Source organism: Canis lupus, chromosome 11 (assembly GCF_048164855.1).
Source record: "Canis lupus baileyi chromosome 11, mCanLup2.hap1, whole genome shotgun sequence".
Taxonomy (NCBI): Eukaryota; Metazoa; Chordata; class Mammalia; order Carnivora; family Canidae; genus Canis; species Canis lupus.
In genome coordinates this window covers 22,595,354-22,608,825 of record NC_132848.1, presented here as the reverse complement: position 1 = coordinate 22,608,825, position 13,472 = coordinate 22,595,354, and the positions used below count along the sequence as shown (strand labels likewise).

The following is a 13,472-nucleotide window of genomic DNA, read 5'->3' as shown; positions in this document are numbered from 1 at the left end:
AGTCTCCAATTCCATGAATATGGTATGTTTCTTCTTTATTTAGATCTTCTTTGATTATTTTTTTCATCAGCACTTTAATTTTCAGTATACAGATCCTGTGTATGTTTTGCTAAGCTTATATTTAAGTGTTTTATTTTCTTTGGAGTGACTGTAGTGGCATTGTTTATAATTTCACTTCTGCATGTATTGTTACTAGATAGATATATAGTTTATTTTTATGTGTTGATCTTGCAACCTTGAAGAACTCACTTTATAGTTCCAAGAGGTTTTTCATAGGTTCCTAGGGATTTTCTACCTAGACAATTATGTCATCAGCAGGTAAGAACTGTTTTATTTCTTCCTTTCATTTCATATGCCTTTTATTTCCTCTTCTTGCCTTATTATAGTGGCTAGAACCTCCAGCACTATGTCGAACAAATGTAGTGTGAGTGGACATCCTTGCCTTGTTCCTAGTCTTTGGGGAAAAGCACTCAGCTTCCATCATTAAGGAGGATGTTGGGTTTTTGTAGATATTCTTTATCAAGTTGAAATCGGTCTTCTGTATTCCAAACTTGGTGAGAATTTTTTATTAATGAGGGTTAGATTTTATAAAATACATTTTCTGCATTAGTTAATATGATCATATGATTTTTCTTCTTTAGTTTGTTGATATGGTGAGTTACAATGAGTGGTTTACAAATGTTAAACCAGCCTTGCATTCCTGGAATAAATCTCACTTGATCATTGTGTATAATTCTTGTTATGTATTTTTGGATTTGACTTGCTAATGTTTTATTGACAATTTCAATGTCTAAGATCACAAATAGTATTTATTGGTCTGCAGCTTTTTGTCTATTGCTATTGTTGTACTGTCTTTGCTGGTTTTGGTATCAGAGTAATATTGGCTTCATGAAAATGAATTTTCTCCTCTATATTTTGGAAGAGATTGTAGGAAATTGGTGTGGTGTTAATTCTTTTTTAAATGTTTGACAGAGGAGTGTCTGGCTGGCTTAGTCAGTAGAGCATGCGACTTTTGATCTTGGGGTTGTAAGTTCAAGCCCCACATTGGATGTGGAGGTTATTTAAAATCTTCTTTTTTTTTTTTTTTTAAGATTTCTTTACTTATTTTGAGAGAGAGTGTGTGAGTGGGGGGAGGGACAAAGGGAGAGGGAGAGAATCTTTGAGCAGACTCCCCACTGAGCACAGAGCTCAACACAGGGACCCTGAGGACCCTGAGATCATGACCTGAGCTGAAACCGAGAGTTGGATGCTTAACAATTGAGCCACCCAGGTGCTCCAAAGATAAAATCTTTAAAAAAAAATGTTTGACAGAATTTTCTAGTAAAACCAACTGGGCCTGGAAATTTATTTTTTCAGGATTTCTTTTTAAATCACAAATTCAATTTTTAAATGGTTATAGATCTATTAAGATTGTCTTTTTCATTTTGCTTAAGTTTTGATAGTTTGTAGTTTTCGAGGAATTGACCCATTCTTTCCAAGTTGTTGATTTTATGAGCCTGAAATTATTTATACCAGTCTCTTGTTAACCTTTAACTTGTTGCAGGGTCTGTAATGATATCCTGTTTCATTTCTGATATCTGATTTTTTTCTGGTCTTTTTGATTTTTGTCAGTCTTTCTAGGGGTTTATCAATTTTATTGATTTCTTAGTCAAAGAATTAGCCTTTTGTTTCATTGCTTTTCTCTATGGTTTCCCTGATTTTAATCTCTTTGATTGCTGTTCTTACCTTTATTATGTTCTTCCTTCTGCTTGCTTTGCGCTTATTTTGCTATTATTTTTTGAGTTTCTTGAAGTATGAACTTAGATAATTGATTTTGAGCCTTTCAGCTTCTCTGTTGTAAGCATTTAGTACTATAAATTGCCCTCACAGCACTGCTTTCACTTCATCTAATGTATTTTGATATTTTTCTCTTTCATTCAGGTCTATGTATTTTTAAGTTTCCTTTGCAACTTTCTCTTGACCTCTGGTTTACTCAGAAGTGTATTGATTAATTTTCAAATACTTAGAGATTTTCGAATTGTCTGTTTTCAATTTCTACTTTGATTCCATTGTGATTAGAAAATACGTACCGTAAGCTCTCAATTCTTTTGAGTTTGTTGAAGTTTGTTTACTAGTCCAGGATGTGATCTATCTTGGTGAGTGTTCTATGGGTGCTTAAAAAAAAATAGTTTATTCTGCTGTTGTTGGATGGAGTGTTCTATGTATGTGACTCAGAGCTTACTGGTCAATGATGTTTCTCAGATCTATAACCTTCCTGGCTTCCTCTAATGCAATCCTTTTAATTGCTAAGAGGGAAGTTCGAGTCCCCACTATAATGGTGGAGGCATCTGTTTCTCCTGCCAGCACTACCAGTTTTTGCTTCACATGTTTTAAGGTTTGACTGTTCAGTACATATATATTTAGGGTTGTCATATCTTCCTAGTGGATGAATCCTTTTATCATTTTGTGATCCCTTTAGTACATTTTAAAAAAATAATCTGTTTAATAGCCCATTAGTGTCCTGCCCTCCCTATTTATTCAGCACTTGTTAATCTTAACGTTATGTCAGAAGTGACAACAATGTGGTATGTGAAATTTTGAAAGTACTATGCCCTGCAAGATTAAAAATGAATTCTGAACAATCCTAATTATTCTTGATAAATATGGATTTTTAGATCTTAGTATTTGAGTCTAAGCAGGGATTTGAGTGTATGTGAGGGGAAGGAGATGTTCCAAAATCCTGGAAGCTGTATCAGGACCTCAAGTAAATCCAGGAGATATGTCAGAATCATGGGTACTTACCCAAGGAGTTATAGCAGAATCTCAGGTATAGACCCAAGGAGGCTTGGCAGGATCTCTGTGGAAGAGGTGGATTTTCAAAGTAGAGTCTAGTAATTAATTTACTTAAAAACTCAAAACAATATTAAAAGAGGATATGAGATATTTCTATTTATCAAAAGGGGACATGGATTTTTTAGAATGAAGAAGTCCTGACTATGGCCTTATAATCAATTCATTTATTCCATGGCTGAAAACTGATTGGCTCTGTTGTCCAAAGTGGAATAGCAGGGACTAATTTACCCTCCTGCCTGAGACTATGAAAAGTCCAAACAAATTATATGAAGCAATGTTTTTCAAGACATTGGAATCAGGCAATGAATGGCACTGATGTTGTGAGGGGGAAATAGCAAAGGTGAGAGGTGTGACTCAAGATCTGGCAGGCCGTGCTGGGGAGGAACATCCCTTAGGTGAGGAGGCGTAGCTGAGAGTCCAGAGAAACTGAAATGTCTAGCATTCCCATGGCAAAGTACCAGAGGAGAAAGCCATACATAGAGAGATACATAGAGAGAACTCCATAGATCTGCTGAGGTGCTGATTGGTGCGTGCATGTGAGCAGCACTACTGGAGGCCAGGGAAAGAACCATCCAAGAGGATGAATGGGAACAGTGCCCAGCACTCACACTGGGCTAGGAATAGTGCCTGGCATTTCCAAGGGGCCGGGAAGAGAGCCTCTTTCACCTGCCAGTCCGGAAAACCTCAGACTTCAAAGGGAATTGGATAGGGTACTCAGAAGGATCTTGTCTTGGTAGTGGGGGATAATTACACTAGAACACATACTGCTGTGGCCCTACCTAACAAATTCAAAAATAAGACACAAAAGAATCAGGCTTTTCCCAAATAAATTAACTGCATCTTAGAATAAAGCTCAAGAGTATTTATAGGAATATAAAACTATGTAGCACTGAATAAACTGAAATCAAAATACCTGAAAGATTACTAGATATGCCAAGAAGCAAGAAAGGAAGGTGCATAATCAGGAGGGAAAATACCAATGAATTGAAATCTATCTGGAACTCAAAAAGATATTAGATTTACCAGAGAATTATGTGAAGATAGTTATTATGACTCTATTTTAGGTATTCAAAAAGTTAAGTAGATATAACAAAAGATATGAATTGAACTTTATTTATTTTTTTTAATTTTTATTTATTTATGATAGCCACAGAGAGAGAAAGAGAGAGAGGCAGAGACATAGGCAGAGGGAGAAGCAGGCTCCATGCACCGGAAGCCCGACGTGGGATTCGATCCCGGGTCTCCAGGATCGCGCCCTGGGCCAAAGGCAGGCGCCAAACCGCTGCGCCACCCAGGGATCCCCTGAATTGAACTTTATAGTGAAAACTACACTATCTGAGGTTAAAAATACACCAGGTAGGATTAATAGCAGAGTAGACATTGCAAAAGAAAAGATTCGTGAACTTGAAGGCCTAGCATTGGTAAATAAAATGACACACACAGAGAAAAAAAAAGAATTTAAAAAAATGAGAACAACATCAGTGAACAGTACAACAGAAGCTTAATATATGTATAATTGGAGACCCTGAATAAAAGTGAGGGACAGAAAAAATATTTGAAAATGAGGTCAAATCACTGGAATGATTTAACAATTGTAAACATTTATGCCTCTAATAACAGAGCTTTAAAGTACATGAAGCAAAAACTGAGAACTGCAAGGAGAAATAGACAAATATGCAGTTAAAGTCAGAGATCATTCATAGAACAAATATAGAGAATAGCAGCAAAGATACAGAAGATTTGAACATCAACTTGATCTAATTGACATTTATATGTAGAACATTCCACCCAACCATAGTGGAATAGACACTGTTTTCAAACACGTGTAGAACGTTTACTGAGATACATCATATTCTGGGCCATAAAACAAGTTTCAATAAATTTAAATATTCAAGTCACACAAATTAGATTCTCTGACTATAATGGAATTAAGGTAGAAATCAATAATATAAACGTGATTGGACAACCAAGAAATATTTGGGAACTAAATGACACATTTCTCAATAATCCGTGGGTTGATAAAGAAATCAAAAAAAGAAACTAGAAATTACTTTGGGCTGAATGTAAATAAAAGCAACCTATGGAAATTTGTGGGATCCTGCTGTAGCAGTACTCAGGTGGAAATTTATAGCGCTAAACATTAGAAAAGAAGAAAGGACTCAACGATCTTAAGAAACTAGAAAACAAAAAGCAAATTAAATCAAATGTAAGCAGAAAAAGGGGAATAATAAAGATCAGAGTGGAAATTGGTGAATAGAAAACCAAAATGGGGTCACCTGGGTGGCTCAGTCAGTTAAGTGGCTGCGTTCCACTCTGGTCATGATCCCAGGGTTCTGAGATTGAGTCTTGCATTGGGCTCCCTGCTCAGTGGGGAGCTTGCTTCTCCTTCTCCTTCTGCTGCTCCCCCTGCTTGGGCTTCTTTGCTTTCTGTCAAGTAAATAAATAAAATCATTTTTAAAAAAGAAAGAAAACAAAAATGCAGTAGAGAATACCAATGAAACACAAAGCTGGTTCTTTGAGAAGATAAATAAAATTGATAAAGCTATAGCCTAGCTGATCTAGAAAATAAAGAAAAGACACAAATGACAAATATTTATCTGGAACGAGGGGGCAACACCACTGCAGATTCTGTAGGTATCAAAAGGATAACAAGAGGATTTGTAAATGACTTTATGCCAGTACATTTGACAACTCAGATGAAAAGGACAAATTACTTCCAAAACTGAACTCATGAAGAAATAGATCACCTGACAAGCCATACATCTATTAAATAAATATGATTTGTATTTAAAAACCCTCCCTCCAAGAGACTCTGAGCTCAGATGGCTTCACTAGTAGAGTCTACCAAATATCTAAGGAATAAATAATATGAATTCCACTCAAATTCTACCAGCATTGTCTGATACCAAAACTAGACAAAGGTATTACAAGTAAAGAAAACTAAAGCCTAATATCCTTTGTGAACATAGATATAAGAATTCCAAACAAAATTTTAGGACATTGAATTCAACAATATATAAAAAGAATGTGAGATGATAACCAAGTGGGGTCAGCCCAGGAATGCAAGGATGGTTTGACAGTAAAAAACTCATGTAATTTACAATTTTAACAGAATGAAAAAAAAACCCATATGATTATTTAATATATAGAGAAAAATATTTTTTTAATATTTTATTAATTTATTCATGAGAGAGAGAGAGACAGAGGCACAGGCAGGGGGAGAAGCAGGCTCAATGCAGGGAGGCTGATGTGGGACTTGATCCTGGGATTCCAGGATCATGCCCTGGGCCGAAGGCAGGTGCTAAACCACTGAGCCACCCAGGGATCCCCTAGAAACAATATTAGATAAAAGTCTACAATCATTACTAATAAAACCAACTGATTTTTTTACAAAGGTGCAAAGGTAATTCTGTCAAGAAATCTGTTGAGACAGTCTTTTCAACAAACTGTGCCAGCACAATTGACTGTCTGTATGCTCAAAGTGAACTTTGATCCATATCTCACACTGTATACAAAAATTAACCCAAAGTAGATTATAGATCTAAATGTAAAATATGAAACTTCTAAAATAAGCACAGGAGAAAATCTTTATGACCTTGTGTTGGACAAAGATTTTGTAAATATGACGCCAATAGCACGATCTGTAAAATAAAAAGTTGAGAAATTGGACTTCATCATAATGAAACTTTTGCTCTTCAAAGGACAGCTTTAGGAGAATGAAAACACAATTTATAGACTGAGAAAAAAAATTTTTATAAAGCATAAACCTGATAAAAGACTTATATCCAGAATACAGAAAAAAAAACCTCTTGAAAATTCACCTATAAGAAAAATAACCCAGTTTTATAAATGGACAAGAGATTTAACAGACATTTCACCAAAGAAGGTGTATGGACAGCAGTGTGAAAATACTCCATATCATTAGTCATCGGGGGAGTCCAAATTAAGCCCACAGTCCCTGTGCTAATGTCCACGGCTTTCACAGTGATGGTATGATACCATGACCTACCCTTTAGAATGGCTCAGATGAAAAGGACCGTTCGTACTAAGTGTTGGCTGTGGTGTGGAGGGACTGAAGCTCTCCTACACCACTGGAGGGAATCTAAAACAACACACACCCTTTGGAAAACACATTGGCAGTTTCTTAAAAAGTTAACCAAACACCTGCTGTATGACCCAGCAATTCCGTGACCAGGTATTTAGCCAAAGAAAAGAAAGCGTATGTCCATCCAGAGACTATACGTGAGTGTTCATGAGCTACTTTATTTATGATAACCGAAACTTGGAAACGATGCAAATATCCATCACTGGTAAATGGATAATCAAACTGTGGCTAGCCATATATTGGGATGTTACCTTGCAATAAAAAAATGAACTATTGATATGCATGACAACATGGACAAATCTCAAAGTAATTATGCTGAGTGAAAGAAGCCAGACAAAATGGGCATATCCTGTATAATTCCATTTGTATAAAACTCTAGAAGATGCGGGTCAGCGGGACGGGAATGTGGAGGACAGGAGGAGACATTACAGGAGGGCACAAGGAAGCTTTTGGGCATGATGGATATGTTTGTTATCTGGATTATGGTGGTGGTTTCACAGGTGTATCCATAGGTCAAAACTTATCAAACGGATCCCTGGGTGGCGCAGCGGTTTAGTGCCTGCCTTTGGCCCAGGGCGCGATCCTGGAGACCCAGGATCGAATCCCACGTCGGGCTCCCGGTGCATGGAGCCTGCTTCTCCCTCTGCCTGTGTCTCTGCCTCTCTCTCTCTCTCTCTCTGTGACTATCATAAATAAATTTTTAAAAAAATTAAAAAAAAAGAAAACTATTTAAAAAAAAAACTTATCAAACTGTATACTTTAGTTATGTACAGGTTATTGTAGGCCCCTTATGCTGCATTAATAAAGCCGATTTTAAAAACAGAACAAAGCGACTGGGCCCTAGTCAGCACTAGCACTGAAGCCTTGGCTCTGAGGTCTTCCTCGGAGCCTCAAGTGTCCCCACGTAAAGATACTTACAGACGAGTCTCCATCCGCTGGCCAAGGGGGCAGTTCTCCACTAGCTATGCAAGCATTTAAGCAGCCCTAATAGTGGGGATTCCAGTAGGCCTCACATTTCATTTTGCCTCTGGTTGAAACTTCTAGTCTTTAATTTTTTTAAGATTTATTTATTTTAGGGAGAGAGAGCGAGAGCAGGAGGGTGGGATAGAGAGAGAGAGGGATAAAGAGAATCCCAAGCAGACTCCACACTGAGCGTGAAGCCCTTTGTGGGGCTCGATCCCAGGACCTTAAGATCATGACCTGGGGCAAGAGTCAGATGGACGCTTTAACTGAATGAGCCACCCAGGTGCCCCTCCAGTCTTTATTTAAAAAAAAAATTAGAGAGATGCTGGATTGTTGTTTTTTCTCACCTCTAAATAAGGACTCTAGCAAAGGATGACGTTGACACAGTGGAGCGTGTGCCCGGCACAGGTGAACTGGGAAGGGAAGCCCTTGCAGGTAACCCGGAACCAAGTTGTCACATCTCTAAATTGCTGGTGGTGAGATTGGAAGCCGTGCACATGAGCTCTGGGAGACGTTCCAAAGAGGACAGTTGCGTGGTGCTTGGATGAAGAAACTGCCTGCCTGGCTGGGTTTGAACTGCGACTCCACTGGTGGCGTGACCCTGAGCGTGTCACCGCCACCTCTCTGTCCTGCAGTTCTCTCATCGGGAGAGTAAGCATATCAAGAGTGCCCACTCTGTGGGGCTGTTTGAAGACTGAGGTGCGTTCATCCAGTCTTGGCATGCGATAAGGATTCTGGAAGCGTTCCTGCCGTCATCCACGTCGTCAGAATGTCTACTTGACAGTGGTGTCGTGTCTGCATAATGGCCGACGATGACCCGGTCATAAAGTTGGCCCACAGGGGTCTGTAGAACTGTGCTGACCTGAGGGGTACGAGCAATGTTTGCTGCCCCACTACGAGTTAGACAGCTGGAAACGCCACTGCTCCAGAGTCCAACTCCAGACCTCTGTAAACAAGAACCATCTTCACCAAGAATTCCCTCCAGAACGAGGCCCGTAGCAAGCATTACGGAGGGAGAGAGGCAGGAGGCCCAGAGACACAGCTACCATACGAAGAGAATATATAGGAACTTTTCTGCCCGCCCACTGATGGATGACTTATCTGAATATTTAGTAACGACTTGGAAGCGATTTCACTTTGGCATCCAAGAGCTGGTTGTGCTTCTGCCTCCAGCGCTTGCTTGAGAAACCCAGAAGCACCTGGTAGTTGATCCTTTGCATATGACGTGTCCTCCTGCTTCCAAAAGCCTCTCGTAAGCTTCCAAAAGCTTCTCTTTGTCCCCAGTATGTACTGGAGCCTCCCGGTGACCTGTGGCGGACCTGGTGGGCGCTGCCACTGCCTTCATTTCTGCGCAATGTTCTCGAGCTCATCCGCTGCCACTTTCCTGTGCTCACTGCCCTCACCCAGGCCTCCCGCTGTTGGCCGGGCCTGCAGACCACCTCCTGGCCCTCTCCGTTGTCAGCTACCCTTTCCTGCTTCTCACTTCTTTCTGCCACACAGAGAGGCCTCCACCCTACCTTTCTTGATTAAGTGTGTGATGGCAGGAGGGGGGTAAAGATTTTATTTATTTATTCATGAAGCACACACAGAGAGAGGCAGAGACACAGGCTGAGGGAGAAGCAGGCTCCATGCGGGGAGCCCGATGCGGGACTCGATCCCGGGACCCAGGATCATGCCCTGAGCCAAAGGCAGACGCTCAACTGCTAAGCCCCCCTGGCATCCCCACGATGGCAGGTTTTTTAATTCCCAAGAGAGCTTCTGTTCTCTGTTCCTTTTTATGGCATGTTCTTGTTCCACAAGGGCAGTGTCTTATCTGTCCAGGGAAATTAATACCAGTTCCTCTGGTTTTGTTCTTTCTTCCTCCTGTATTCTGTTTCTCCACGTCGATCTTTCCGTAGCTGTTGGTTGGTTAGCTCTCTTTCTTCCCTATCAGAGGCCTTCCTGGCAAACAGTCTGCCATCTTGGGCTTGTCTCCTTCCACGGGAAAATGAGGGGCTTCGTAGCTGGCTGGGCTCCTGAGCAGAGGGTGGGGACGGTGGAGGCAGCCCTGCTGCAGAGTGCAGGCTGGGAGCGGACAGGGCCTGCCCTTGGCAGGTGTCTGCAGGTGTTCCCTCTCGGGGGAAGACCTTCCTATATGAGATATTTCAGACCCCTGCAGTGGGGGCAGGTGGGGGGCGGGAGACCCCCCCAGAGGAATGTGGGGCGGGCCTGTGGGTCGGGCTGCCCCCCACTGGTGCACCTGGTACCTCAACACCCCACACTCTGCAGGGTGGGCCTCACAGTCTTGGTCTCCCGACGCTGGTTTACCTCCTCCTTTCTAAAGCCTTCCTCCCCCTACTCTCCAGCCTCCAAATACTTCTGTTGTCACCTCCCTCCTGCACTTCATCCACTTACACCTTTTGTTTTTTATTTTAATTTCTCTGCTGTGGTTTCAGCGAGGATTGGGACATGAGCGTATTAAACCGTACGATCCACCACCTCCTCTCCACATGCTCGTCTCTTTACCAACAAGGGAGTGGCGCTCAGAGCCTCTGAGGACATTTGCTCTGTGGTGCCCAACTCCAAGCTATGGTGGTGAGTTTGTTTTTTGATTTTTGTGGTTTTTTTTAAAGATTTATTTATTTATTTTAGAGAGGTGCAAGTGCATGAGTGGGGGAGGGGCAGAGGGCGAAAGAATCTCAAGGTGACTCTGCGCTGAGCGCGGAGCCTGACGTGGGGTTTGATCTCACAACCCTGAGATCACAACCTGGGCCAACACAAGAGTTGGACCCTCCACTGACTGAGTATGGTGGCGGTGTTGACAGACTCCAAGCATATGCTTCCCAGGCATTGGGCTGAGTTTAAGCTTTATATTGGAAATAAGTTCTGGAAAGCGCAGCTCCTGTTTGCTTTCTGCGTGTGGTCACCCGGTTTCTCCTCTGTGGTCTGCAGGGTCTCTCTTCCCAGAGCCCTCCGTGGGCCTGGTATTTCGGGGGTGGTTGGTGGTCAACACCTTTTATCTTCTAACCCCCCTCCCAACTCGAGGACGAGTGGTGTCCTTGTCAGCTGTGTCCTACGTGCCCATTACAGGCCATGCACAGACCGATAAAGTAGACACACGACATCTTGGTGACAGAAGAAACATAATTCTAATATCCCATGTAACTAGAACCAATGCAGAGGAGAAGCATTTCCTTTTCCTCCATCCCATGGAGGAGGAACTATCCCAGATTTGGGCTTTTTTCTTATTTTGGTCTACTTTGCCATAGAGCAGAACACAGAATGAGGAATGAGCCGGCACCCGTTGTTCAGTTTAGTTGGAAAATCTGACGGCGGAAAACCCTGAAGACACATCTCCTGACTTTGTTACGTAGAGTCATTTACGAAGTTGTCATAACGGTTCTCACCTTGACCCATGGGGAAAGTTGACCCATGGGGACCCCTTGGTGGCTCAGTGGTTGAGTGTCTGCCTTCAGCTCAGGGCGTGACCCCGGGGTCCTGGGATCGAGTCCTGCATCGGGCTCCCCGCAAGGAGCCTGCTTCTCCATCTGCCCATGTCTCTGCCTCTCTCTCTGTGTCTCCCACGAATAAATAAATAATATCTTCAAAAAAAAATTTTTTTTAAAGGTTGGCCCATATTGGAAAAATCATTCTTGTGTGTGTAGAAGGAACTGATGATGAGTTCTTAGATGGTTCCACGGGCGAGTGGGTGCTGGGCGCTCAGAGCATTGCTGGAGAGGCTGTGCCCTCATCAGAAACCCCTGGCATTTACCGTTTCCTGTAACTTTATAAATAGAGTGAGAAGCGTTTTTCCTTGGTGTTCCCTTAGTTCAGAACTCTACTGTTGACCCTGTCCTCTTCCCATGTCGCCTTTCGCTGGACTTGGAAGAAGTCGAGGTGCCTCCAGAACTTGTCTGCTCAGGCAAAACGCAACACCGTGGCCTTCTGAAAATGAAGGAGAAAGTCCCAGGAGAAAGTTTTGAGAATGGGCATGTCTTTTTATCAGCTTCCTGAAATCGTAAAACCAAAATTAACCTCCAGGATATAGAATTACCCCAGAGGTAATTATCTTTCCACTTGGTTACTCTTGATCTTGAGTAAATATGGACTTCCATTGACTTGTCCCCTGGAAGTTAAAGAGAAAGGGACTTTCTTTGAAACTAGCCTTGCGTGTCTGTCTGAGAATCTAGAGGCTGCAGGGTTGGTGGGTCGGAAACACCCTCGTAGGGCTGGATGCCGCTGCTCACCAGGTGTGATCTGCTCCCGACCGCGTCATTGGTTTGAGTGACGCGAAGTCCTTCACAGGTCCCAGACGTTTGTTCTTGGTTACCGGCAGGGCTCTCCCCTTCCCTTTGTGTTTAGCTCAAGGGTGTGTTTTGTGCGTACACTCGAATGAGGCCTGGTCTTGCCTCCGGGGACGATATTGTCTGGGGGAAGGACAGGGTGCCCATCCTTCTGCAACCACTCAGAACAACCTGCCGAAGTGCCCCGACTCCAGGTATGGAAAGCGAGGCTCTAAGAAACGTGGTAACGTATTCAGGGTCACACACAGCGCTGCCCTGTGCCCTGAGAGGGAGACTTGCATCCTCTCTCGCTGCTGCTGAGAACCGTAGAGGTGAACGCTGCCCGCTGCGCTGCGACTCCCCGAGAAGGCGGGGAGGCCCGAGGAGTGGAACCCGTGTGTCCCTCACAAACTCTGCAGCTGCCTTACGACTGCCTTTCCATGGGCCGCGGCCCCCTCCCCCTGGGAACCTGCCCTTCCCCTCCGGCCTGGGTTCCACGGACGTCACCTTGCCCTCCCAGTTACCTCGGCCAGAGCCTAGGTCTCCCCTCGACTCTGCCCCGCATCCCTGCTGCCGTGCGCCACCAGTGTGAGCCCTGGTGTCCTTCTGGTCCTCCCTCCTGGGGGCACTGACACCTCTCCTGGGGATGGTCTCAACAGTCTCATAAGGACTCTGGCTACTTCTCGTCCTGTGTCCCTCAAAGCCAGGTGCCACCCTGCTGCCGGGGCGTCCCAATGCAGATGTTGCTGGGCCCCACTGCTGCCCAGCACCCCGCCCTGACTCCCGTTGCTCAGGGGCTGAGGACTACACCCCTGCCCACCACCAGCAGTGATGCTCAGGCCGGGCTGGGCCGCGCACCTCTCCTGCTTCTCCCATCCATCCCTCCCACTGCCCCTTGTGCTGCGTCAACAATGGTCACAAAATCTTCGTGCCCCCCCACCCCCATTAGAGGTAGGGCTCATTCGCCCTTTGGATCTGAGCCTGCCTTGGGCCACAGCATGGGACAGAAGTAACGCCAAATGACTCGCAAGTGTGGTCTTACAGTTCCCACACTCAGCCCTCGGGATGCTGCGCTCCCGAAGACTCTGAACCCGGCTGGGCAGGCCTCTGAGAAAGGCTCAGGCAGCAGCCAGCTCCAGTCTCCACACACCATCCGGCCGTGGGTGAGCCGCCCGATGGCCCGCCCAGCAGCGTGGCCCAAACCGCTGACCTGCAGAATTGTGAGCACGTGTGTGGGCGGTGTGTCAAGCCCCTACATTGCAGGGTTGTTTGTTATGCGGTAGCACAGCAATGACGAGTCTCAGTGCAGA

At 43.8% G+C, this 13,472-nt stretch overlaps 1 protein-coding gene across 12 annotated transcripts in view; it reads left to right on the top strand.

Annotated features, from left to right (window-relative positions):
* The window catches only part of PPARA (peroxisome proliferator activated receptor alpha), a 72,950-nt gene that overhangs the window by 22,516 nt on the left and 36,962 nt on the right, over positions 1-13,472 (top strand). For 5 of the 12 annotated variants that reach the window (XM_072843518.1, XM_072843526.1, XM_072843516.1 and 2 more), the window contains exon 3: positions 10,336-10,474. The exons of the other annotated variants lie outside the window; for them this stretch is intronic. In XM_072843518.1, coding sequence (XP_072699619.1) covers positions 10,469-10,474 — 6 coding nt within the window. In that variant the 5' untranslated portion in view covers positions 10,336-10,468. The remainder of the gene's footprint in view (positions 1-10,335; positions 10,475-13,472) is intronic. 12 annotated transcript variants of the gene reach the window in all.